This window comes from Phycodurus eques, chromosome 16 (genome assembly GCF_024500275.1).
Source record: "Phycodurus eques isolate BA_2022a chromosome 16, UOR_Pequ_1.1, whole genome shotgun sequence".
In the NCBI taxonomy this organism is placed as follows: Eukaryota; Metazoa; Chordata; class Actinopteri; order Syngnathiformes; family Syngnathidae; genus Phycodurus; species Phycodurus eques.
The window spans coordinates 14,631,776-14,659,775 of record NC_084540.1 but is presented as its reverse complement, the minus strand read 5'-3'; the positions used below and the strand labels follow the sequence as shown (position 1 = coordinate 14,659,775).

General features: G+C 41.0%; 1 protein-coding gene across 2 annotated transcripts; it reads right to left on the bottom strand.

Moving 5' to 3' along the window:
- Positions 1-2: 2 nt before the first annotated feature.
- Positions 3-28,000, bottom strand: LOC133414715 (Na(+)/H(+) exchange regulatory cofactor NHE-RF2). 2 transcript variants are annotated; one of them, XM_061700275.1, is made up of 6 exons: positions 27,441-28,000; positions 24,931-25,245; positions 8,100-8,327; positions 3,575-3,728; positions 2,562-2,680; positions 3-2,474 (listed from the first exon to the last, which is right to left on the bottom strand). In XM_061700275.1, the coding sequence occupies exons 1-6, from the start codon at positions 27,645-27,647 to the stop codon at positions 2,316-2,318; spliced, it is 1,182 nt and encodes a 393-aa protein (XP_061556259.1). In that variant the 5' UTR covers positions 27,648-28,000; the 3' UTR covers positions 3-2,315. The 2 variants fall into 2 exon arrangements, with proteins under 2 accessions (XP_061556259.1, XP_061556260.1); XM_061700276.1 differs by having other exon boundaries at positions 3-2,471.

Here is a 28,000-nt window from a genome sequence, read left to right as displayed (position 1 = left end):
TGCCATTGTCACACTTTATTGAAAGCGCTACTGCATTAATCGCATGTGTCAGTTTTGCAACAGAGTTTGCTTGTTGTTTAAGCGTTTAGAGCCAAATCCTAATGAACCAGCTGTAGCGGGTGCTATTGGGTACGTTAAAAAACAAACCCAAAACAAAAAACAAGAGATGTACATTATCCACATGAATGCTCTTTTTCCAACCTGCGGATCCACTTGAAATACAATCATATCAACACATTAAATGACACACACCAGCATGTGCATGGCAGCTGCTCCTGTGTGCGCATGGAATAATCCTTCATAAAATCCTCCCAAATTTCTCCCTCAATCTGAAGCGTTGCTAAAGTTGGACCCTCTGAGTTCAGAATGCCTTGAAGCGTTTATGACATTCATTCACAAGCCCCCCCCCCCCTTTGTTTCCTTCACTGGCAGATTCATTTCAACAAAATGTACTTTTAATTATGGTTTAGAGATACTATATACTTAAAAATTATAATTGTTCCTCATATATGTACTGTATACATATTTAACAATGAAAAGTGGGTTTTATTTGTGTACATGTTTTGCTCCCAGAAATGTGAACTTTAATGGACTAAATGTATGTAGCTAATAAACTAGCAGTACAGTAGTAAGTTATTGTGGTGAGATCACCGTGTAGTATTGTACAAAGTGAAAGTGCAGGCCCTCAGCATGGCCGAACAGTCCTAATTTAGACGCAGGCTACATTTCGTTCCTTCATATGCTCGAATTTTGTCATTTCTGTTAGTGTATTACTGAGAAAGTATAAATGATCCTGGTTCCACATCTTTTTATCCCAAAGTAACATGCAAGTAGTTTTTATGTAATCCACTACAATCAGTTATAGCGCTAAAGTTTTAGGCGTTTGTTAATTTTAAATTGTCCAATGGAGTGAAAAAAAGAGTATTGTTGCATAAAAAGGTGTGGGACAAAATATGTATCGCAATGTATCACATAATTTTATGCAATATGTCATGATCTGTTACGGTACAATATCAATGAAGTGGCATGAAATAGCGATACTGCGATGTCCTATTATATCATCATCTCTTATGATATCGATACAGCAACATCAGTTGTTGATGCATCATGGTCCCTTGTGATACTGTATCGACACACTGGCGTCCAATATTTCTAGCACCGGGTGTTCTGCCAGCTGTTTCGGTACTTTATCGATACGCAGCCGACAGATATCAATGTGATGGTGTATCGTCTTTATCTTTTATGATACAAAGTCTTGATATGGTGCTGTCGATATCACAATATATCGTATCGCGATCTCTTGCGATACAGTATCGATACGGCAACATCAATTATCAACATTGCAATTATCGCATCTCACGCGATACAGTATTGTCACAACGTCTAATATTGATATCGCAATGTATCCTATCATCTCTTACGATAACAATATACTGGCATCAGGTATCGATATGACGAGGTATTGTATCATGATCTCTTGAAATCAAATTTTGCTTTTGCTGCTGTCCGATGAAAACCACTGCAGTTGCTTATCATGATTATCATGCTACGGCTGTATTGTGATACCATCATTTTGTTGTTGGCATCATATGAATATTGAGTTATTTTCCTAGAGAGGAGTACGTCTTTTGCCTGTGTATCATTTGATGGCCCCGCCTTTATAAACATAATTCTGTTCTAATACTGTCTCTTAATAGCGGGTTACCTTTATCAACAGCACATGCCTCAGCTCCTTATTAATTCCCCCAAGTAAAATACATTCTCCATTACTCATCCGGTCTCAACCACATGAATGTGTTTTTCACATTAAACCACAGTTGGGAATAAATGTACCCAGACTACATAACCTTAGTCACTTCTTGTCTTCGGCAAATTATTCAGAAGGACACAAAAGAATCCGCTCAAGACATCTTGCATTTGTGGTGCAAGTTTGCCCTCTGCTGCACACATTCAGCTAGTTTTCTTCATGTAAAAAAATACGTTAAATGGCAGCACAAAAAAAAGTTTGCCAAACACCACCGAGTCATCAGTTGTCTTTGTCAGAGGTTATGAACCCGCTTGAGGCGGAGGGCGTTCTCTCTATCACAGTGATCTTCCAGGCTACAATCAGTGACGTCACAGTGACCTTACGTGAACTTCACGTTGCCGTGACAATGCTTATATAGGCCTTTGTACACTTTAAATATAAAAGTAAGTCCGCTAAAGTAGAGAAGTGATGCTCAAATGTCTGTCGAGCTCCTTAAATTCCATTCTTCAGTTGTCGTTGCTAAACACGTGTGTCAAGGTCATTGTCCTCTCGGGTTAGAAGCGGCTCTTCAGTAATTGCTGAAGAGCTCGTATTTCTTCATCCAGTCCATCTGTGGCGCCCGCCTCTTCTCTTTAGCGTGGAGCTTCCGCTTTTCCTCGGCCGCCGTGGCGCTCAGGCCGATCTCGGCGAACGGGTCCGAGAATCGGCCTCGTTCGTCACCTGCCTGCTAGAGAAGACACACGACGGACAGTTGGAGGTTACGAAGGTGCCGGTGTTCGTGAAGATGGCCAGAGTGAACAAGGGCCACACCCACCTGTGTGCCGTTCCTGTGGCAACTTGTGTCCGAGGTCATTGACCTGATGGAATGTGAGGTGGAGCTGCCGTTCATGAGAGGGCTGTGGGATCCGTTGGAGATGGAGGGACCATCGTAGTCTGTGAGAACAATCAGACTGCATATTTGAACCATGCTTTAAGTCAATACAGCGGTCTCAAATCATCTTTCCCCTTTGAAAAAAATGGAAATGCCAGTAGTCCGTTCCAGCCTCCCCCACATAAAACCCCAAACTTTTTTGTAAGGAAAAAAGTAGAATAGTTTTACTAACTTCTGTAGGTGTAAGATGCTGTAATATTAGTCTAATCTATGTATGTGAGTATTGTTATATTATCTGTCTACATGTGCTGCTCCACCATTTGTATTCAGATATCTGTTGCTTAAAGGGTTCTAAGACCTCTATCTGACTGGCCTGAGACTTGTTGGTGACCTGATGGGGACTCGAGTCTCCTTTTGGAGACTCTTCTATGCGCTAACGATAAAGAAAAGGCTTTACGGAGCTTAATGTCGCAAACTACAACCTCTGAAAATATCAGAACGATCGGCTCAATATTTTGGATTTTACGGACATTAAGCGTTTACCTCTCCATATATTCACTATATATAGAGAGAAAAAAACACTGCTTAATGTCACAAAACTGCGATAAATTATCACCAACATTTATGTGGACATCACTATATTGAGACCAACGCAATATTTTGACTTTTATGGACGTTAAAGCGTTTTCGTCATTACAGAGGACTTTTTTTAGAGGTCCGTGCTCCGGCGGACCTCCGCTGAATTTGAATCCCATAAAAAAGTGTTTCAAGTCCCTATGTCACATTAGTTTAATACAGAGTGGCTCATGTTCCATTCCAAACCACCGTCACCGAGTCTGCGGTTCGAACGTCATCGGTGTAAATGTCGAACACAATCGACATTTACCATTGTTGGCAAGGATCACTTTGCGAGCAGAACGGAAGGAATATCCTTCAGCCAAGTGGCGACCTTTTACCTTTCACATGGCCGACGGTTGGGATAATGCCCTTCATCTTGAAGTACTCATCCGCATCCGGATCCACAACCAGCAACCAGGTCTCATCGACTCCTTTCTTAATGAAGGCCACCACCTCGGAGTGCCGCATGCCCTCGATGTTCACGCCATTTACCTAACAAAAAAAAAAAGACGAAAGACGATTATTGCTGTGCCCTCATCTAAATGAGTTCTTCCAGCCATCCATTTTCTATACTGCTTATCATGTTGAGTGTTGCGGGGAACTGGAGCCTGTCATTGGACGAAAGGCAAGCTACACCCTGGACGAGTCGCCAGTCAATCACATAGCACACAGACAGACAACCATTTACACTCACATTCACATGGTCACTGAGTGGGAACTGAATCCATGCTGCCTACATGGATGCGAGTTAAAAGGAGTTTAGTTTCATTAGCCAATTATTTATGTGTGGAAAAAAGAGTGGAAGCTCTGCAGTTGCACGCCCTTGAGGTCATACAATTTGGACTCTGACCAAAATTTCTGCGCAAAAGACGCCTCACACAAAAATCTACCGCAGTCATTCATGCGAGACATCGGCAAATCTTGCCAGACAGTATCATACACTACTCACACAAATTTAGGGATATATGGCTTTTGCGTGAAATTTTAGGATGAACCTAAAAGGCACTATAACCTTAACAGGTGAACTTAATTTGACCGCTCAACTTTTTAATGCTCGTATCCAACTTCAAGTTTTCAGTACTTTCTGCACAACTTGCTGTACTCTGAGACGGAGCTCAACGGCAAAATGATCTGATACATTGTCTGTCTGTCTGTCTGTCTATCTCGAACACTAAGAAACGACGGAAAAGAAAATAGACTTAAATCTCACAAAAGTGAATCCACCCCCCTTGTTGTTAAAAATGGAATTGGTTCTTCCTATACACAGTTTTGTTGAAGTAAGTTCAAAGAATATATCCTATATTTTTTGACCGCACTTTCTCGTTATCCCAGTAGGGGGAGTAGTAGATCAACATACGGAATCCTGCACAAGCCACTATGTCACGTTTAAACGACTCATTCTAATGAAGCCAGAGTTCTCATTTTGAGTGATACATTATTGCACCTTCTAGGAAAGCATGTTAGTTTCTGCATCTTTTGAACAATCAGGTTGCATTTCTAGTAAAAATCATTCTTGTAGCCTCAGATACTAATCCTCAGTCCTTTTGAGCTTTACACATGGGACAGGAGTGTGTGTGATGGCCCAGGGAGTGAGGGGTCATAGACTGTGGCTGGTGGGAGGTTTTTGTTGTTGTCGTCCCTTCCCCGTTCTGTTAAACACTTTGTGTTGCTTTTTTTAAGTTTGAAAGGTGCTATACAAGTCAAGTATTGCTTGACTGATACTGACTGCAATATGTGCATGTGATTGACCTCCGAGTGCAATGACTCCCCTTTAACACGCAATTGCTGCTTCGTATCAAGTGGGTTTTGTGTGCCTCTGGAGGGTAAAGCTGTGTCTAGACCTGTGCCTTCCGGTGCCCGGTAGTTTAACAACATGCACAGTTAGCCATGGACATAAAGTATTAATGGATCTCTTTGGTTTCGGGCCTGGTTTCATATGTCTTTGTCCTGAGGGGCACCTGAATTAGTGCTTATCATAATAGCCTATAACAATATTATATATTGTATTGCATCACACTTAACTGGTCTTTCTGGATAAACAAGATAAAAACAGAAAAAGACAGCTTGGCAATTAACCATTTCTCCCACAATAGACATACAGCAAGAACAAGCATCTTTGGATTGAGCCTTAACAATAGGTGTCATGTTTTGCAAGCCTTCATTAACACAGCATCCCACACATGACAATGCACTCTGTTCTCTGGGCTAATTAATATGTGCTGTAGGAACAGCGACACTTCTCAAGGGACTCCATTGGAAACACCTGACTTGAGCAGCTGTACGTGCGTGTGAGAAAGCCAGAGTGATTCATGTTCGTTTTCATCTCTTCATGGCGAGATGATGAGGCGTGACATCCATCTGCTCGTCATGTTCCCACGCACTCCTCTGCATTTTGCCTGCTGCGTTAATGTAAATCAACGTATTGTATGTGTGCAGCTCCACTTATGTTCTCCTCGCAGCTTCACTCCAAATAAAATGCCACTTTCTGCTGCTGATATGTACAATAACTTAAACTTGCGTGTGTATTTTGGGTCTGATTCTTTTACTGTATAGTGTAGAAAATTACAAAAAATATTGTTAAAGCAGCCCATTGCTTCTGTTGTATAAAAAGGGTTCATACACCTATTCTGTGCTCAAATTTCAGTGATTTTTTTTTAAACTTCTCCCAAGTTTTACATAAGTAATTGGTAAATTACACATTTATACACAAGCAAATGCCTGAGGATGTATGTAACAGACAAAAGCAGGAGCCAGACATTTTTGTTGTAGCGCTGCTGTCAGTGACAGCCGAGGATGCAGTAGAGATTAAGAGGAGAGTGATACAAGTGACACTTTTCATCACAAAGATGTGAGTATTAAAGTGGTCCAAGTGGTAAACCATATGAAATGTACATTAATGTTAAATTCATGAATGAATTAAATTAATGTTAAATGATTAATCAGTTACAGTGAAAGCATTGAGATAATTGATTTGTCAGATAATAATACTCGAGAAGGATTTTAAAGACTTCATCTAGCTCATCAACTTTTTAGTTGATGATGAACATTTATATTCAAAACCTTTGCAGTGCACAGATGTTTCCATTACTGTGTTTGCTTTGGGCCCCCAAATAACTAAATATGCCCCTGTACTATTGACATTTGACATAAAATATTGTAATTATTAAATAGAAAATTATGCATTTCATGAAACCTCTACAATTAATGCTGAAAGTCTACACTTCAATCACATGATGACTGTTTTATTTAAAAACCACTGCAGTGGTCTAAAAAAATAAAATACTTTTGGGCCTTTATAATGAACATTTTCTTCATCGCATTGACATATTAAAATATTCTCAAAACAATTCTGTCATGTTGCAGAAGGACAACTGAAAGTACAACACCTTGTTTTGTGCCTTTCGCGAACTATTCATACATTGGCTTTGAAAGAAATGATTATAATTTAAATGAAGCACTTAAATCTTGAAATTGTGACATGAAAATTCCAAGGCATCCCTATATAAACGGTGCAAAAAAAAAAAAACAACAACAACATTCAAAAGACTTTTTGAACCCATCGAAATGTTTGGCGCCTGAGGGTCGGAGACGACAAAGGTCATGGGAACGAGGGCTAAATGCTGTGTGACTAAAATGAGCTACGACGATGATAAGACAGATGACATATTTTACGTTAAAACGTTTGAGGAGGACAGTCAAGTAACTTTGGCTTTGATGTGACTGCCACAAATACACAATGTGGTGCGGAATGTGACTAAACCCATTTGTATTCATTCTTTTTTGGATAAGGGTCAAATCAGTATACAGCTTTCTTTTTAATGGTGAACCAGTCACAACTTTTAACCAACTTGGTATGGGATTACTTGACCTCAAAGCAGTAATGTAATGAAATGTGACCCAAAGTGGCTCCTTTTTCTGTATTACTCCTCCTGTCAGCTCCCTCCATGAGGCTGATTTATTACTCCACTAATGCCCCCCAAAAGACTATGTACCACCTGACCCGCCTTCCTCTCACTCTCCACATTGACAGAGTGCAGACTGAGTCTAGGTCTCTGGTCTTGGTGGCAGACACAAGCATGACCCCAGCACTTGTAATTGGTTGAAATGGTGTGTGTACATGAACTAACGTCTGCTTTCAGTCAGCCGTGTTGTTGGGTTGTTGTAAAATGTGCTGCAATTTTAGCTGTTCTTCTTTTGTTGTTTGGTCCCAGCAGCATGGGATGATGATAATGGTGACGATATCCCATAGTAATAACTTCGCTTTATAACTAGGCAGACGTTTTTAGTTAAGCAAGTTAGAAATTTTAAGATTTGTAAATGTTTTACAAACAATAACTGAACAAGTCTTAATATAAAAAAACAAAACAATAAAATGCTCAGTCTTGAGCTTAAGAATGAATGATAAGGGAACATTTGACTTTTAAACCTTCTTGACTCAGCAGAACAGGACGAATGACGAATAGTTTCCAATCAGGAAATCAGCCCGCCGGTCGACAAAAAGGTAGAAGGCCCCGGGCATCCCCATACCTTTGCACGCCTCTGCTTGACTGCCGCTGAATTGTAAAACACAATTTGACCACTTTGAACATAAAGATGTAGGAAAAACACTTCTGTTAAACTATTCTTCCACCCATTCATTTCCTATAGCGCTTGTCCTCACTAGGGTCATGGGTGAGCTGTAGCCTATCCCAGCTGACTTTTGGCGAGAGGTGGGTTACACCCTGGACCGGACATACAACCATTCACACTCATACCCACGGACAATTTAGACATTTTGTATTTTTGGAATGCACCCAGAGAAAACTCAGGGAGAACATGCGAACTCCGAGAGTCGAGATTCTCAGGCTTCCTTGTTCTTCCTACCTCAATGATTCTGTCCTGAGGTCGGAGCCCAGCTTGGTCTGCAGGCGAGCTCGTATCCAACGAGCGAATGTACTGGCCCGGCCTGGACCGATGACTGTGGAGGTTGAAACCGTAGCCCGTCTTTGACCGTACCAAGTGGCACAGACGTGGAGCCAGCTCCGACGGGTCGCCGTGGAGCCGTGATCGGGACTTTGCGTGGGTGGGGGCTACAGCACGGATGGAAACCTCCTGAAACATTCAGATTTCCAGTAAGAGCAGTGGACATTGTTTTACATGGATTGCATTAAAATCGACTCTTTCAATTAAACCATCCAAGCAAAAATTAGAGACACAAAATAATAAATGGTTAAGGAGAGATGGAATCCAATCTGAGGTAACATTCTTAAACCAGCGAACCAGGGCTTCGCTAAGAAGGTGAAATACAAATTCTTTACTTTTTAAGTCAACAAAAGTTGACTTAAAAAGTGCACGACTGCCAGTTCGCGGTTCGCTATTCACAAATTCACCAATTCGTGTTTGTTTTCTGTGGACCCAAGCTCAGCTATTCACTATTCATCTATTCGTATAAAGGTATGCACTTTCTGCCACACCCTAATATGACACAAGATGATCTGCCCTGGCTAACAGGAAAGTACTAATCAGCAAGTATTTTTGGAATGATCTATCTCGAGTGATACGCTAAGATCTTTGTATGTTGGGGAGGAGCTAAATTTAACCTGGGTTGTTACTGGAAGTTACAGTGTCTTTGATGCATGTGCAGGTACATGCGCATTTCCGGTGCATTTCTTTCAAAATCAAATAATCCTTAGACCAGATTTTTTGAAGGGTAATGTTGAAATATGAGTTTGAAGTAACAGTAAAGTGGATGGACATATGAGTTGCAATCAAAACAATATAATACATATCACTGACAGCGCACCCGGCACGGATGATGACATTTATAGAATTTGTGTACAATTGTGCCTTCAGCTCTGCGGCTCGATTGCACTGATCTACCGCCTACACACGCTGCAAATATATTAAACAGGGGGGCTGCTCGATGGGTGATCACTCGCCCCTTCCCATTGGTTCAGCCAGATCACCATTCTGTTGCCCTTACTCTGGATCTCTGTTCATGTTAGGAAAACTAGAACAGTGAAGCTGTTTATGGAGTACAGTATACAACCACATTTCCACAAAGTTCAGTTCAATTTAGCACAATATGATTTGGGTTTGGAACAGTAAACGCTGGTCTGGTCTGGCTTGTCTTTGTAGCAGGATTGTGATAACTGCATCTCCCTTGTGAATACTCTGAAATGATAGTAGCACCTCAAAGGAGTAGAGTACACATATTATTCAGATTTCCAGTCAGTTATACACCTTATATTAGGAGAATAAAGTCATACAATTTGGGCAACAACATCATAACTACAAGGATAAAGTAAATTATGATGAGAAGCGAGCTGTACTCGTGCCATAAAATAAGTCAAAGTTGAAATACCACAAGAATAAACTGGAAAAAAAACAAAAATATTGTAAAAGAATAAAATACAAATAGTACATGGTTAAAGTTGCAATAATACAAAAATGAAGAATAAATGAATATGAATACATTTTATGATAAAGTGATACTTCTATGAAAATGTCATAATACAGTATAACAAGAAAAAAGAAGAGAAATATTTTGAAAGTTGTAAATTTAAAATAATAAAGTGGTAATTCTACAAGATGAAACTTCTAATATTACAGGACAAAAGTCAAAATATTACAAGAATAAGGTAAAGTACATTTGACTACTCAAACACTGTGAAAAGAGAGTGGCAATCGTAACAAAAAAGGTGCAAGATTATTAATTTAAAAAACATACAATCAGTATAAAGTTATCATTTTACTGGGGAAGGAAATCTTAATTTTACAAAACTAAAGTGGTAACTCTATGAGAATAAAGTCCAAATATTACGAGAAAATGTCAAAACAATCAGTGTTAATTTTATAAGAATAAAGTCACAATATTGCTATAATAAATACTTATTTTTATGAGAATAAAGTCCAAATATTATGGGAAAATGTCAAAACAATCATTGTTAATTTTATAAGAATAAAGTCACAATTTGAATAGTATAATAAATAAAGTCACAATATATAAATAATATAATAAATACTTATATTTATGAGAATAAAGTGTAATACTACCAGGCATGAACAAACAGTAGAAGCATTAAGGAACTGTGACGGCAGTTCTTAAATTCCACTTTATTTGACAAACAATTACATAACTATCTTGGCACATTCACCTCCTCACCGGCATGATCAGTAACTTTGGCACCCTTCGCAATTTGTGAGGATGCAGAAAAGTGGCCAACCATACTAAACTGTACCGCTTGATGGAAATGTTGCTTATGTGATGAATGTAGGCTTTAAAACTTCTCATCATATCTCCAAAACCTAAAACTTATCACAAATGCAAAACAGCAGTGGCTCTCGTTCTCCTAATAACCGAGATGGCGACATATGGTTCCATTTCAAGCTCATGAATCCCTTCAGATTCTCCTCATCCTGACTGAAAGCGGCCTTGCCAAAGACTGGGAAGCAGGGGCGGATCTTCCACAGGAGAAAGGCAATATCAAGTCTTTTGTGTTTTGAATACTGGGAATTGGGCTACTGAGAACAAATAGCAGAAAAATGGAGCACAGGAAAGAGAACGAGAAGGAGGGAGAGTGTGTGGGAGGCAAAGCTCATCAGATGCAGCAGGAGGATTGAGATTGACAGTTCCACAAGAGAAAGAGCAAAGAGCAAGTGAAGACAGCACACAGAAATGTGAGATAAATTGAGAGATTCGGCAACATGACAGAACTTTCCAGAGGGGCAAAAGCAATGAAACTCCTTTTGGATAAACACTGTGCAGCTGGGAGTTATTATGTGCATGGGTTTTGGTTGGGCGGGGGCTGGGGGTGCGAGCAAATGTAACCTCCATCTGCCCCTCATGACTCACCGCACCCCACCAATCACCCCCTGAGGTCTCTGCCGTCTTTGTCGCCATCTTTCATCAGTCACAGGTTTGGGCCCTGGAAGCTTAAACATGAGCGTTTGCTGAGTAAGCGCAGAGTGAAAACAGCGTTGTGTATGATTTGTGCCTCAACGACAGACTCCAAACAGAGAGACCAATAATTGAAACGCAATGCCTTAATCATGTTTGGTTTGAACCATGGAGTAGAAAATGTCATGCTTTATGAGCCAAGTATTTCAGGGCGCTCAGTGGCCAGCAAGGCCCCTACTCTTCTGGCCTGAACACTATTAGAATTATTGAGTCCTTGGGCAGAAACGATTATTTGGGAGATAGAAAAAAAAAAAAAAAAAAAAAAGGTTGAAGCAAAATCTCTGCCTCGAAGCTTCGCAGGGATAATTTTTCCACCAATGTTAATGCAGACTCACGCACCGCTCCATGTAGAAATAATTTGGCACGATGATGGCAAGCCAGGAGGAAAGAATGCGTAAAAGACAGAATGTCCAAAGTTTGACATCGTTTCATACTTAAAAAGAAGATAAAGTCCAATGTGTCTACTGCAAAGCGAAACTAACTAACGTACCACAACAGCACGTCTGCGATCGCCAACACTAGGGATCGATGTTTGCTAATTTGAGATCTTAATCGTTCTGAACCGCCCCAGATGATGATGTTGTGCGGTGTCATATTGCGTTTTATATAGTATTGATGGTTTCTATAATTGCAAAGCAATATTAGCGGTATTAAGTCCAGTAAGTTCCCACTGATGTCCCAGGTAGCGAATGCACACCCTGTCACTGTTTGGATAAAGGAGAGAAAAAACCAAAACAAAACACATGCTGCTTTCCCTCGTGGTCAGCAAAATAGCTTGTCATTGGAAAAAAAACAGCTGGCTATCTGGTTAGCATTAGGACAAGATGTGTCAAAGTCCCAGATGGGAGCAGGAAGAATAGTTGGTGATTGGAAAAACTGTATTTTGTTTACACAAAGGGAGCACACCTCAAAACGAGCGCACATGGAAAACTCTTAGACCCACTTTGTAACATTGTTCAGCTTTATGTTTTTTACACACATAAACACACACATGCTACTATTCAACCGTACACAGGATGTGTTTTCAAAGGGGCATCCCATAAATTCCTTTAAGTTCATGTCACAATGAGCCTCCGCTTTGGTCTGTGTAAACATGTCAGCCATTTGTTTTGTTTTTTGACTCCGTGTCTGGTGCACATGCCATTTAGATTACGTTATAAAACAAGAAAGCCTCTAGAAGACCACATTGTATCACACTGGTCAATTTTCTCATGCAGTCCAATACACAAGTATATGAAAGCACAGCAGTTCCACTACCATTCATCAACCCAATTCTATACTGCCTGTCCTCACGACTATGGACAACTGTTTAATTGATTTAATGTGAGGAGATGGAATGTGGGAGGAAGCCAGAGTACTCGAAGAAAATCCACACAATCAGAGCTTTCTCTAAAGTATTATTTTCCCTGTGACACAGACTCTAACCCAATATTGGGTTTGCTGAATAACTGATTAATCATGATGTGTAACCATTTACCAATTTAGAATAGCAGACTCACTATCAGGGTAACTGACTCTTATATTTGTTTTGTGCTGTTACAAGTAGCTGCACCAAGTGCCATCATAAACCATCTGGGCATCAGCACAAACCTTAATACTTTATGTAATTACGCAGTTTTTCCGGTTGAGTATGTGTTACCTAAGGCCAGTTAAGTGCACTGGTAAACTCTCATCTTGTGAAACTTTATCTATTTAAGGCCGGGGATTGCCCAAGTAGGGCACAAGTAAAGAAAGCCAACTCATTAATCAGCAGAAATAGGAACATCAAGCCATTTATATTCCTATAGTCTGCATTTGTTACTTTCATGTACTGCAGCAATGATGTTAATATTCTTCCATGGAAGACGGAAAACAAAACCGCCACTGTCGATGGTCACCATTGACGTCAATGGCGTTTTGCACCATTAACCTAAGCAGACTTTCCGTAAGTCAAAGCTTTGTTTTTTTAAAAATTCACAAGATTGTAATTCTCTTCTAAACTTCAACTACGAGTATTCAACAGCTTGACACTTCTTTTTTGATGAATTCTTCAATATTTGCCAAAGTGAATTGAATTGAATTCACTCAAGTTTGCGCTCACAAAAAATTGCCCAGGTGACAGCTCATATCGCCCAAAAATAGTAAGTCGGGTCAGTTGTACTTCAAGGCACCCTTTTATTTACAATTAAAAAAATAATAAAAGTAAACCCATGTAGAAGTGGGTTAGAAGCAACACTTGACATGAAGTAACCACAATAATGAACATATATTTGAAATAATAGAATGATATAATGACGGGGCGTTATTATCCACAAAAAAACGGCTTGAAAGAAAGCACAACAATAGAGGATTATATTTACTCATGCTGACATTTCATCAAATCATCATGATCATCCAAAAATCATGCTTGCTGGTTGCGAGGTACTTGAAAGTTCGCGCTAATTAAAAATTCCACAAGGATTGCGCTGCTCATGTTAATGCCAGAGAGGAACAAACAGTGCCAGCGTCAGGACACGGGGCAAATGTCACCATGGGCACCCGGTTGGCATGGAGACAGTCAGGGAACTTGTGGACTGACCTCTGATGGGTCAAAACATACAGACCGTTCAATAAGATTTAATGCAGAGCTAAAACGGACTCCTTACAAAAGCTTTCTTAAATGAAGACGTTTGGCTCTAATGCAGCTGCTGTGAATGTTGCTCAATCGGAGGAGGAAAAAGAACTCGTTGACAGAGGGTCACTTGAAGAGAGGAAATGACGGACATGGAGAAGTGCAGAAAGGGAGCAATAACGATGAAAAAGGGGAATTGTAAAGGGACTCCAGAGAGGACAATGCAGAAGAGAGAGAAAGGGAGAAGATGAGAACCAGTGTTTGTGTAACAGCTCGGCCTTACGAGGCCTCGCGTGCTCTTCCCGAGATCTCTTTATAGAGCACGCTGACCTGCTGCAGTCTCTGGATGTTTACCTGATCATAGCACTGCATCGAGCCACACAGTGTACAACAGGAGGAACAGGATGGATTTAGGATTCGGCTAAGTGGTGATCATTCGAAACTCGGGATGGAAAGTTGACTACATTTCATACAGGGGGGAATTCACAAGTAATCAAGTGATCAGATATTTTTCAAAAATATGATTTTACATTCTGAACTCCTGTTTCAATGCCAGTGTTGCAATGAGCAGATTTATGCTGCCTGGATTAGTTGTCTTCTTTTGATAGAAAGCTGGCTATGAGACGGAATCAACAAACTCCATTTTGGCCAACCAATTCCACGCAATCGACCCAAAATAATTAATCCATTGTTGTGCCAATCCCCAGTCAAAAGTTTGAATTCGAATAAATCTTAAGGCCACAGTCTCTAACATCTCATTTACCTACAAGTGTGTATGAATATATGTATGTGAATGATTTATTCAACAACTCAACAGACTGTAAAAATAATTTCCCGAGTGGGATTACTTACATATTACTTACTACATATTGACTACTTATTTAAAAAAAAGACGGGAGTTGGCGTGCGCATGCTCCATTCATCCCCCACAGTTCGACAAGCCTTCAAAATTCTAATTGGTTAAATGAGTACTTTATTTCGAAATAAATGCCGAAAGCCTAATTAAGAGACGTTTAAGTGGTGTAGCAAATACGTCTGAACACTTGTGTTAAACAAGAATAGCTGTTTCGTGTTTTTTGAGAGGGGGGGACGCCGACTTGGCACGCTGCTAATGATGACGAAACGGTTAGCCGGCAAGCAGTGTTGGCCGTATCATCGATTTTTTTTCTTCTTTTTAAAGTGAAACATCAAAAGCCAAACACCATGGTGGATGATGTCACACGAGACACGATATCTCGTGAACTTTCCACCGTCCTGTAGCGGCAACAGCAAGAGATTTGGGAGGAATTATACATTTAATGGCATGAAGAAAATGCAAGGAAAAGTACAAAATTAATGAAAAATACAGCAATTGTTTCGGCTCTTGAACACTGTGGTGGTGTCCGTTGAATGCTCTGAAACCATGCCCCGCACAACTGTCAATCAAATACGGCTAAGTATCACCGCTACGACATGGAAAAATGGATACTACTTTGTCGAACATCTTTCTTATGACTACATGTTTGAGCTACAAAAATAGATTATATCTGCTTTATGCCTCAAGTGGCTGGAATATACTGCATCCCACCGGGCCATTGTGGGGCTTTTCCGGGCCGTGACAATGACGCACTCTAAAAGGACCATGCCAGTGTGAAGCCCCTGCCCTCTCGATTTATGGTGCTCCTCGCGCATGCACTCACGTCCGGAACCGAAGCCTTCTAAAACGGTCATCCCAACCCGAAGCCCCTGTCCGCAACCTGGCTCTGATATTTTTTCGTTGCTCTTCCATCATCTCTCTGTGATGTGTGTGCGTGCGCTCACGCACACAACAAGGCGCTCTAAATTGACCACGCCAGCGCGAAGCCCCTGTCCACACACTGGCTGGCAAGTTGTTAAAAACGAGTTACCCCATTCTCGCTCTACATGATCTGCGTACACTTGCGTACACCAATTACGAGGCCCTCTAATGCAACCATGCCACTCCGAAGCGACAGTCCACACCCTGGCTGTCACATCTGACTATTTTTGTTTTTCCCACGTTCTTCCACCTTCTCCAGCGGACTATCGGAAGGGAAGATGCCTTTTCGGGCTGTAGGCATAGCTACGGTAGCCAGCTAACTACGCAACGTTATAACGCAATTGCAACGTCACTTCTGGTAGCCCTTGCGGTGGAAAGAGTAAGCACACCCCGGTGTCTTGCGCTTCGGGTATGTTCGGGGAGGATTCAATATGCGTCATAAAAAGCTCATTTTTAGCTAAACTACGAATGAAAACTTGCTGGCAGTTACGTGCATGTATTACATAACATAAACATTGCAAATATGAATTTTAACTGGCCCCATAACATCTTTGTCATGTGACCTTTAACTGCTGATGCGAACAAAGCGCTCAAGTTCTTTTATAGTGGAAGAAGGGGGACTCATGCCAAACTCCAAAGTGCGTTACTGAGTGCCGTTTTCGACATGCCCCAGAAAAAATATGGAAACATTTTGAATCTAATATGTCTCTGCCCCCACCCTCAGTTTCTATTTTCACATGCTCTGTGTTGATATCAGTGATGTCATGCACATGTTCACACCCTTGTTATCAGTTGTTGGCAGATGTTCCATGCTGACTCTTTTGGCCCTCACTAAGGTGTTTTATTTTTATTTTTTTTAACTGCGTACAGTGTAATGTACATTTGTGTATTTTCACAGTGGTTCAGTTCTTATATCATCACCAAATCGGATATTTCCATGTTGGATATAGAGTTTACATGAACAGCACTATTCCAAAATACAATAAAAAATTTTTTTTGCCATGCCGTTCTATTGTGTACAAGAGTTCACATTCACTGTTAATCCTCCAAGCTACATTTGTTTTACCACTTTCCCATAATGGTGCAGATCATGAATTTTTTTCACTTTTATTAACATTGCATTTTGCAACATTTTCTTTAATTTGCCAGGGAATTATGCATGGCAAAATTCTACTGATACTGTTAGGCTTGGATATTTTACTTTGTAAATGCACACGCACGGTACCCATTTTAAATCATGAAAATTCATACATAAGGGCAGCAAAATGCCATAAATTGTTTGAGACAACAATAATCAATACATGAGAATGTACGCTGGCTCACAACTGTGAGTGCACACAGGAGCAAAGTGAATATGTGAAAGGACAGAACACATTGGAGCGCGACATAGACAAACCTTTCAGTGGTACACAATGAAATTAAAACATAATGTTGTTGCCAGCACTGTTGTGTGGGCAGCACATGCAAATTGATGTTCTACAAATGATACTTAAAGTAACAACAGTATCAAAATCATACGAATGGCTTGGAATCAGGGCATCATCATCTCTGTCGTTGCCATAGCAACCCAAGATTACCTCATTTAGCCGTCTATAATAGTGGTGGACAAGCCAGGGTCGCTCACAGCATTTACGTTTCCGTGGAGGTTTATCAACAACGCTTAAACAAACCTCATTATATTGTAAAATTTCAATGACATGATTTTATAGACAAGATTAGTAACAATTCAGTAAAACCCCCAAAGGGACCAAGCCCACCCGTGAATAGCGAAAATCTGTGAGTTGTTGAGCCCCCACTAAAAAGGTTTATATTTGCCTATAGATGCCACAAAATGGGGTCAAAGCACTATTCGTTTCCTGAAGCTCCTCAACTCACTTCAACATAGTTTCTCGACACCAAGATGGCACACGATGGCGTCAAAGCACTATTTTTGGCAGAATTAAACTCCTAAACTCACTACAATATAGTTCCTCGACACCAAGATGCCACAAGATGGTACCAACGTCATACTTGTATTGCTTTTGCCTGAACACAAAAACAGCAAATAGGTTTTTCAGCAGAAAACAGAATAGGTGAATATGCAAATGCTGAATCCCGAATATGTGAAGTTTCACTGTACATGTTTTCACTCATAGGAAATAATGCAAATAGAATTAATCCATTCAGGATCAAACTGTCACATTTCTAACCCTTTATTAACTATACAGGCAGTGTTTTAAGACACATTTTAACTTCTAAAGTATAGTAACACATTGAAACAATCACACACTCTCCTAACTTTAATGACTAACTACTACTAATGCACACATATACATGCAGTAGCTTCAAGGTAAAATGCACTTTAGGAAAGCATGTTGTGACCTTACATAAGAAGATGCCAGGCCTGTTTCCCCACATTCTGGATGGTAGACACATAAATGAGTGTAATAATTTGTATGGGTGACATATCATTATTTGTCATTATGTGCGACTTGTAAGAGGTAACCCCATTTGTGGCTCAGCAAAAAGAGAGAGAGAGAAAAAAGCTGTAATTGTGGACAACCCATGTCCTTGCGGGGAACGCAGATTTACATTTATGATCGACACTAAATGACACACAGCTGTGCTGACACACTCCTTTCAAACAGCCAACTTGGTTGTTTCTCCTGCTTTGCACACCTAACTGAGGAGTTAAATATCAGTCTTGCATTACCCCCCTCGAGACCCTTTTACATCCAAGAGGCCAACACACAAGCACACACACACACACACACACACACATGCCTGATCCAGACCCATGCGTCTTGATGTAACATAGTTGGTATTCGAGAAAGGGGGGGGGGGGTTACTAAACCCGAGCTCCAGATGTTACTCAAAAGAAATGCACACTCACTCGCTCTCAGCAAGTCACTTAACATTTTAAGGCAAATGTGATACACACTTGCTGATGTGGATCTAGCTTTTTAAATGCTATTTTATAGAGTTCTAGATTTCTTTGCTCCCACATCAGCACAGCTTTATTGTTATTATTCACTGCTGGGTGTACACACACCGGAAGTATTTGGACATCACAGTTTTTATGATTCTTGGATGGATTTAAAATGTAACAATCAACATATGACTGTCGTGCAGACTCTCAGCTTTGACTTCGAACTTTAGCTTCAAAAATTCTATGCATTGTACCTCCATGTTCAGAGACAAATGACATAATTGTTAATGTAAGTAGGGATGCACGATAACTATCGGACCGATGAGCGTGAGTGTGAAGCAGATTACAAGACAGGCTGAGGTGCTGACTGCGTCCAGATAACTCCCATGCTGTTACATGAGTGTAGACATGCCACTTCATTTTCTAATGTTAAACTGAAAAGGGGAAGAGGCTTAGGAAGTGTGTGTTTACTGTGCACCAGAGACGAGGAGCGTGACTCCACCAATCCGTCACTCATTGGACTGGCTTGAAGACAGCAGAGAGAGCTGCTCTGAACACACTCTCGCCACTGCTCCAGTACTTCGCCCTTGAAATATGAACATTTCCACTTGTTTTTCCTGCTACTAATGCTGCATCTTCTTTTCCCTTGCTGTCATCCTGGAGACAGAGTTCAAGAAGGATGTTTGCAGCAGCTGTGCTTCTATTCAGTGTCAAAAATCAATGCATCACACTCAACATTCCAACACGACAGTCACAAATGAACTGAATTGGACTGAGAATGAAGCAATTCTTTAGAGATGACACTACATGCTTTGCTTTTTCTGTGATAGCACCAACATGTCTGTATACAATGACGTACTGTTTATAAGTCTTACCAAATTGACTATTATTTGCGGAAAACAAGGAAGTGCGGGATGAGAATGAATTTCTTCTTCTTTTCTCCTGTCTTGATACCCAGTGGAGAAAGAAAGCAAGTAGTACAATGAACGCAAATGACAGACTGTGTCTATTTTTAGTACAGTGGTGCCGTGTTATATGAGATTAATTCATTCCGTCACCCCGCTCATAACTCAAAACACTCTTCTTAAATCATATCATATCTTAAATCATCTTTCCCCATTGACATGAAAGGATATGCCATTAATATGTTCTGTGTGTTAATATGTCCTCTCAAAACCAAACAAAACTGCTTTTAAGAATAGAATAGAAAGAATGTTTTTTTAAAAGAAAAATAACACTATAATATTGTAATTCATTGGACATTGTGCTGCTCTTTCTGATGTGCACACATTGGCCACCTGGGGCAGTACACCACAGACATTCGGATATACTGCACACGGAGACGGTCTCAGCTCCTCAGTAATCGCCTTAGATGTTCTTTGCGGAGGATAAAAAAAATGCCTGTGAGTATTGTTATATTATCTGTATGCATGTGTTGCTCCATTTTTCAAATATCCATTTCTTAAAGGGTTGTAACACCATGACACCGTTACTATTCGTGAGTCTGTCTATGGCATTTCCCATTATGTGTTAGCATTAAGCTAGTGGACTTTCAGACAAAATTATTTGTTTGTTTTAAATGCACAATGTGTAATTGTCTCAATTTTATGTTTAGTTTGACAGTAAACTTGGAGTGGCACTAAACAGCTTGAAGCCTTTTTTTTTTTTTCTTCTTGAAAATGTTTTCACTCTTTGCCGAACTGCTTGTTGTGAAGGGAGTTGAGATCACTGCCATCATACAGCATCCATTTTCTGAGCTGCTTCTCCTCACAAGGGTCGCGGGCGTGCTGGAGCCCATCCCAGCTATCTTCGGGCAGGAAACGAGGTACACCCTGAACTGGTTGCCAGCCAATCGCAGGGCACACATAAACAAACAACCATTCGCACTCACATTCACACCTACGGGCAATTTGGAGCCTTCAATTAACCTACCATGCATGTTTTGGGGATGTAGGAGGAAACCGGAGTGCCCGGAGAAAACCCACGCAGGCACGGGGAGAACATGCAAACTCCACACAGGCGGGGCCGGGGATCGAACCCCGGTCCTCAGAACTGTGAGGCAGACGCTCTAACCAGTCTTCCACCGTGCCGCCATACAGCATTTATATCAAAAATTTTTGCTCGCACGTCAAAGCAAAACAATCGACCGAGCGACGGCTCGTATCTCCAAAAAGCTGTAAATCAGGTCACTGTAATCTCAAGGCACCACTGTATATGCCGCGGGCCACTAGAAATACGATGGCAGGACGCACATGCACTCTCAGCGGTAGTTTGGACACCCCTGAATGAGGGTATAACATTCATTATAATAACAAAGGTATTTTCCCGTAACCCCCACAAAAGGTTATTTTTAATTACAGCGCTACAAAATTATTAAGATTAATTCTCCAATTAATCCAATATATTCTTGAGAAAATGTCTTTGTGAGACCTAATTCATTCACAAGCACACTTTTCCACTTAGCTTGTGGCTTTTTAAAAATTTGGACATTCTTTCCAGCGTGTTTAATTGAGATTTGGAACGATATCTCCCTAGCAACAACTATCCTGTTTAGCTCCAAACATGCCTGGCGTGGTGGATCAGGGTTGGAACAAGAGTGGAAAGAAATACAAAAAAAGACCACAAGATGTTTGCAGGAGATCGCCAGAAGCCCCACAATATAACACCTTCAATATAAGAGCCAGGAACATGTCTGGCTGAATATATGCTGAGCGTGCATGTCTGGTGGAAGGGGGATTGCACGTTATCTGTTTGGCATTCATTTTCATTATTTAGCTTGCAGTGTTTTACACGTGTGTGCGCCCACTTGTTGGCAGGTAAAACGAGGTTCTGCTAAGAAAGTGACACCGGACACGTTACCTTGAGCTTTGGCGGCGATGGGACCCGCCGACTCAACACAGCTTCCGTGCATATGTGAGCGTGTGCAGCGTGGGTAAAGACAAGCGCTCTGAGACCACAACGTATGTGCTCAGGTAAGATGATAAGCATTAAACAACGAGATAAGGGAGGGTGTAGAGGCACAACAATGCACTGTGCAGTACGTTGGACACACTAAGAGAACAAGTAAATGTCTGTGTGTGTGTCTGTCAGCGACTTCAGTCAACACGAGCAATGCAACAAAAAACAAAACAAAGGGGGGTGGTGCTGAGGGTTGTGGTAGTGTCAATGAAGCAGTAGCCACGGGAACAAACACGCTTGTAGGATGTTTACTCGACAAATATGCGACTGATTATAGTTGCACAAAACCTTCACTGCCTATAAAGCAAGTATAGCGGTACCTTGACTAAATCTTGTTGTTGACAACCTTTGCAAACTACATGCTCGTGACATTTGTATTAGGCAACTTAATAGCTCAACACGATTTAGGCAATTTCTCTCTGACACAATGTGGCCAATAAAAGAAAAATTATCTGGCTCACAGGCCAAGAGTGCATAAGAATAACGAGAATGCCTGCTAGGAAAAGGGGTGAGTAAGGGGAGTAGTCTGTTGCCCATTGCTTAATGACATGACATGACATACAGACGAGTGTATTTAGTAGAGCGTTGCATAAAAGTTTGTAACTCAACAACTGACATTTCAGATCCTTAAATGCAGTGACATAAAATACAGTGGAAGAAAAGTACACTTCTGAAGTCACGCAGAAAAGCTAGATTAAGTTCAAACCGAACCACAGTTCAGAATGTGAGCGGAGTTGTTTTTTTCGGCTTTTCGTGGCGTTGTTGCAACGCCACCAAGTCACGTGAAGTAAGCAGACTGACAGTCAAAGCGGTAAGACAGTTTCAACATACGTGTGGTCACTTGTTATCATTAAGTGTTATGTTTTACACGAATTATAAGTGATATGAATGAGGTGTGTTGGAGGTTCATTAAATTTTGATTAGTTCTACTGCTACTACAACTGCTATGGGAAAATTGTTTCCAAATCGGAACAAAGTGGAGGTCAATCATCGTTTGATTAAGTTTGACTTTAAAAATTCCATCGTATGGTTTCATAACAAAATACAGGATTTTAAGCAGAACCGATTCACGGAATGTCCTAGTCCAGTTGTTTTTATACTGTTTTCTTTCACAAAACTTCCACAAAAGCAGTTTCAAAAATATGCAGACCCTCCGTCAAGGACATACATGCACTAATCCTCACGCTGCATGACTCAACTACCCTGCACATGCTTTGTTTGCCCCCCCCCCTTTCAGAGGGGGCCCACTTCCTACTGACCTTATTAGTTAGTGGTAGTTCAATGCTGCTCTCATTGCAGAAATCTGCCTTTAGCGTTTTTAGTTATCATGCAGTGGTCGGCCTCTTGGAAGAGTGACTACACATGAGACAAAGTGTGCTGTGACAGCACAAAAGTTTGCTCCTTCTCAAGCAGTATCAGAAATACGAGATTTGGCCTAAACTGATTCAATGACGACAGCTATGATGTGTTTAAACTTCTCTTCCATTCTTTCTTTAGAAGTTTGAGGCCGATAGACAAAAAAAAATAATAATTGATTAAGAATTTCCCTGAAGTGTCTCACTGGGATTCCTCCCCACAGGTCACAAACACACAAACATTCCGGTTATTACTGATAGTACTTGTCACTTCTCTTGTTGAAAGAGAGCCACTCACATTCGGACAAGGTCCATCTAAGTGAGAACACATGTTGTGTAAGAGCATCTTTAGCCTCCAGTATGAGGAAGCACAGCTAAACAGTGAATTTAGAGAGACTTAGAAATGCATACTATTGCAGTCTTACACCTCAGAACAAGTAACTCCGACAAGATGTAAACAACTACAAGGAGCTATTAAACAATGTCTGTCTGACAAAGATGCATTTCTGGTGATTTCCTGTTTTGCAGAATCAACGCCAAATCCTCATTTTTCGAAGGTCACAGTGTCTGAACTTTCTGGATTGTTGACCTCTTCAAACACAACATCTGAAGACCTTCAAAAGGCCTTCTTGCCACTGAGAAGACTTGCATGCATTACGTGACAAGCTCGCCGGTAGTAAAGTGGCGCATAAGTTGAGTATGGGTAAACTAAAGCAGGGTACACACATAACAATTTTAACGATGTTAAAATGTGACAGACCCTACACGACATGGAAAAAACTCAGCATGTGTGTGTTCGTACTGCTCCTATCGTGTGCTTGTGATGACCAATACAAAACATTACGCAAAACGATATCTCTCTCCCATAGATGCAGCTAATGGCTCGCCTAGCATACTACCATAATTTGTAAATGAGCCGAGCCAACCACTGAGCCTATTCTTTTGGCTACTGATGTGCTTGACTTACAATCTGTCGGGCTGTCGTCGATGCTCTAAATCTCTGTTATCTGAGTAAGAAGAGTATGAATGTTTATGCTTGAGTTTTCTGTTTCTCACATTAATGGCGGTGTTTGGGGTTGCGCCGTTGTCATCGTTTCTGTTCAGGTCAGCGCTAGTCGCCTATTGTTTACAAGCATTTTGAGTCGGTCTATACAACTGGCGGACTTACCATTAGGCAAACGCAGACAATTACCTGGGGCTCCCTAGATTTCCAGGGACCTCTAAATGTCTCATAGAAATGGATTAATAAAGATTTCTTTGATTTAAAGCAACTCTTATTGTTATAGTCTTAATTCACGTGCTTAAAAACACATCAAAATGCTTAATCTGTCATAATCGTTTCGAGTGCTTCCTACTCCCCTCTAATGCAATGGACTATTCCATCTCACTGTGCAAGTGCGGACTCGATTCAGGAAGAAGGTATGAAACAAACTTGTTGGCACATTATGAGGAAAATGAAGTGGAGTCACTCCAGTGTCATATGAAGAGGAGAAGGCGAGAGGAAAACCAACACTTTAAAAAAAATAAAAATAAGTCAAAGGTCAACCTTTTTCATGACGAGACCGAGTGTGCATAACCGACAGTAAAAGCCAGACGCTCTTGCCAGTTGCAATAGCACTGCTGTCAGTGTCAGCCGAGGAGAATGCAGTAGAGATGAGGTGGAGAGTGTCACGAGTGCTGCTTTTCATCAAGATGTCAATATTAAAGCGGTCGAAATGGTTCAAATATATTAAATGTTGATTCATGTTCTTATCAATTACAGTAAAAGCGTTGATATGACTCATTTGTTAGATAATAATCCTCAATAAGGATTTTAACGACTTTATCTCGCTTGGGAAATAGGAGAATTGCGCATTTAAGACCCCACCTCTTAAAGGCACATATCTAACATAGTGATGCGTACTACAATATGTGCAAAATTTTACATAAATTTTATGCTTGCATTTTTTGTGTGTTCAAGTATGTTTAAAAAAGTTTGTTTTAATCAGTTTCAAATCCACCAATGTACTGTAACCTTGATCTTTACAGTTTGTGGACATAGCTGTACATGCAAACACTAACCTTGGAGTCCACTAACTTGCACCCTGTGGTTCATTATAAGAGATATGTACTACCGTACCCCTTTATTTCTGTCAGTGATTATCCAAGGTGGGGATGTGTTGTTTACCTTCTTCACAGCTAATGACGGTAGCCTCCTGGTGTGTTTCGGCACCTGACAATTCTCACTCCTGTGCAGCATGGACTGCAGCATGTCAGAGCCATTATTCCCATCCTCATGCTTGTTCTTGTTGGGAGAGGAGGGGAGTGAAGTCGGTGCAGGGTTGGAGGGATCTGGGGGTGAAAACGGGGGAGGCGGCTCCTCTCCGGGAATGGCCATCTCTTCTGTGGCTGTGAGGTGTAAGTTGCGCAAATATTCGTGCGTCTCCTGGTCTACTACCAGTAACCTGGTCTCATTGTCTAAGGCCTTGATCCGCTGTACCACCTGAAGGATGGGAGACAAAGTGCATTGACACTTTATTGTGTCTATTTTTAGTATGTAATGTCCTATAAAACAACTAAAAGTCCATTCTAAATTTAGGGATACAATGTTTTGTCACCCACGTTCCCCCTGTGCTTGTGTGGGTTTTCTCCGGGTTCTTTGGCTACACTCCAAAAACATACATGTTTGGTTCATTGACTAAATCAGAGGTGTCAACCTCATTTTTGTTGTGGGCCACATTGTAGTTATGGTTTCCCTCGGAGGGCCGTTATAACTGAAGCCATATAAATATATGATCGCCTCATATTATTACACAAAAAGTGATGGATAACTAGTTTTGAAAGTAGTTATTTTATTGTGAAAGGGGGGGTCGCAGGTGAGCTGGAGGCTATCCCAGCTGACTCTGGGTGAGAGGTGGCGGACACCCTGAACTGGTCACCAGGCAATCGCAGGGCACATATAGAAAAACAATGATTCACACTCACATTCACACCTACAAGCAATTTAGAGGGGGGGGGGGGGGGGGGGTGTACTGGAGTACTCAGAGAAAACCCACGCAGCCACAGGGAAAACATGGAAACTCCATACAGGCAAGGTCGGATTTGAACCCGCGTCCTCAGAACTGTGAGGCAGATGTGCTAACCAGTCGTCCGGAAGGGGGATTGGTAAACGTTATTAAAAGTGAAGAAAACTTGCAATTTTGGTATTTTAGTGAGAAACATGAAGTTGACGGCAATGCACATGATTTGCTTTTGCGGGCCACATACAATTATGCGGTGGGCCAGATCTGGCACTCGGGCCTTGAGTTGGACACCTGTGAAAGTAGTTGTGAATGTGAGTGTGAATGGTTCTTTGTCGATATGTGCCCTCCTTGGCTGGTGACCAGTGCAGGGTTTACCCCATAATATTCAGTGTGAGCAACATACAAAACATGAGCTACACAGTTTGGGTTTTGACTTAACCAGCAATCTACAATGACGTGATTAAACTGCAGGGATTCTATATGGATCTATCTACAGTACTAAGTATGTAATCTTCCGAGCGCAGAGCGGAAACTCCCGACTCCGTTGTCACATCCTCATTTCTGTCCGTCGTCATAAACCAGTGTCACTTCTTTCCGGAATGACTGCCGAGAGGCTTCCGCACAACGGTCTTGATCAACAGGTTTGCAAATAACGACTTTCATTTGTTTGGAGCTCTGTCGTGTTATATGCGACCGATGTGAGCCTGCTGCACATCGCTATAAAGTGTATAAAAATGAATATGCCGGTGGGCCTTAAATCTACGGATTCAGTAACTAACTCGGTGTCAAACCCAAGGCTCGGGGGGGGGGGGTAGATCCGGCCTGCCATATCATTTTATGTGGGGCACTCAAGCAAAAAAAAAAAAAAAAAAGGCATCTACTTCATGTTTTTGCATTTATTTTAGCAGAAAATCTGAACCGATATAAAAGGAATGTATTATGTATTATTGTATGAATGAATAATAATTAATAATGAATGTATTATTTATTGAATCTAAATCACATTCAATTTTAATGTATTACACGTTTATCTTCACATTAAGTGGTTTTACAAGCATTTGTTTTCACCAAATCCATTCTTAACATTATACAAAATATTTGCTTGCCACTACAGTATTTTCCATGACAACTTATTTCAAATTCAATTTGCTGTTAAAAATATATTATTATATATAATATTATACCCCCCACACACAGTCATAACGGCCCTCTGAGGGAAACCTAACTATGATGTGGCTGGGAACAAAACTGACAACCCTTGAAGGCATATGGGTTCAAAAAAATTGTACTTTTATTAATACGATGGTTTGTCACAGTTGGGTCCTACACGCCCCCAATAAGTGATTAAAGAATCAATAAAAAACATATAAAAAATAAAAGTGATCATATAAATAAAAAAGTGTAATATAGGGAAATACTCTATAATGATATCCAAGCTGTAAAATTAGATTTTACATGATGACATGAATAGATCCTACTTTATTTTTTTTTTGTGTGCCACAAAAGTAAAAAACAAAAACAAAAGGTAATGTCATGACGTTCGTCTAGGGTTGTAATTTGAAGAGGTTTGAACTATTTCCATGGGTGCCTTCATAAAAGGTGAATTGCGGTGTGCGACAGGGTGACATATTGACTTGAGATCCGTTCGTGGCGGTGCGTGCTGCATCGTGAATACCTGGTGGTGCGTCTCTCTCTCCACGTTGTCCCCGTTCACCGCAACCACCCGGTCCCCCGCGCGTAAACCCGCCGCTTCTGCAGACGAGCCGGGCTCCACTTTGCGGATGAACTGTCCAGTCTTGCCTTTCTCCCCGTGCAAGTGGAAGCCATAGCCTTGCTCCCCCTTTGTCATGACACAAAGCCGTGGTTTCCTCTCACTCGCCATGTCCTCTTGTACTTGTTCACCTGATTGGAACAATTGCAAGGGTGGTCCAGTTCAACACTGGGCTAAACACATACCTGACAATTACGCACGCTCCCCACTGTGTCAGAGCAATACCAGCTTCCAAAAAAATAAAAATGAATACAATAATAAGAATGATTAAAAAAAAGAGCGCCTCAACAGTAAGAAACTCCGCAGTGCGCATACGTGCGTCGTTTCATAAGCGACCATTCCAAGCGGAGCGTTCAATTCCAAAACGTGATCCTCAGAGCCTCCAATGCAGCATGACGGATGTTCATGCACAAGTGAGCTCCAACTTTTCCCTCGACATCGAAGCACAACAACAGCTCGCTTAC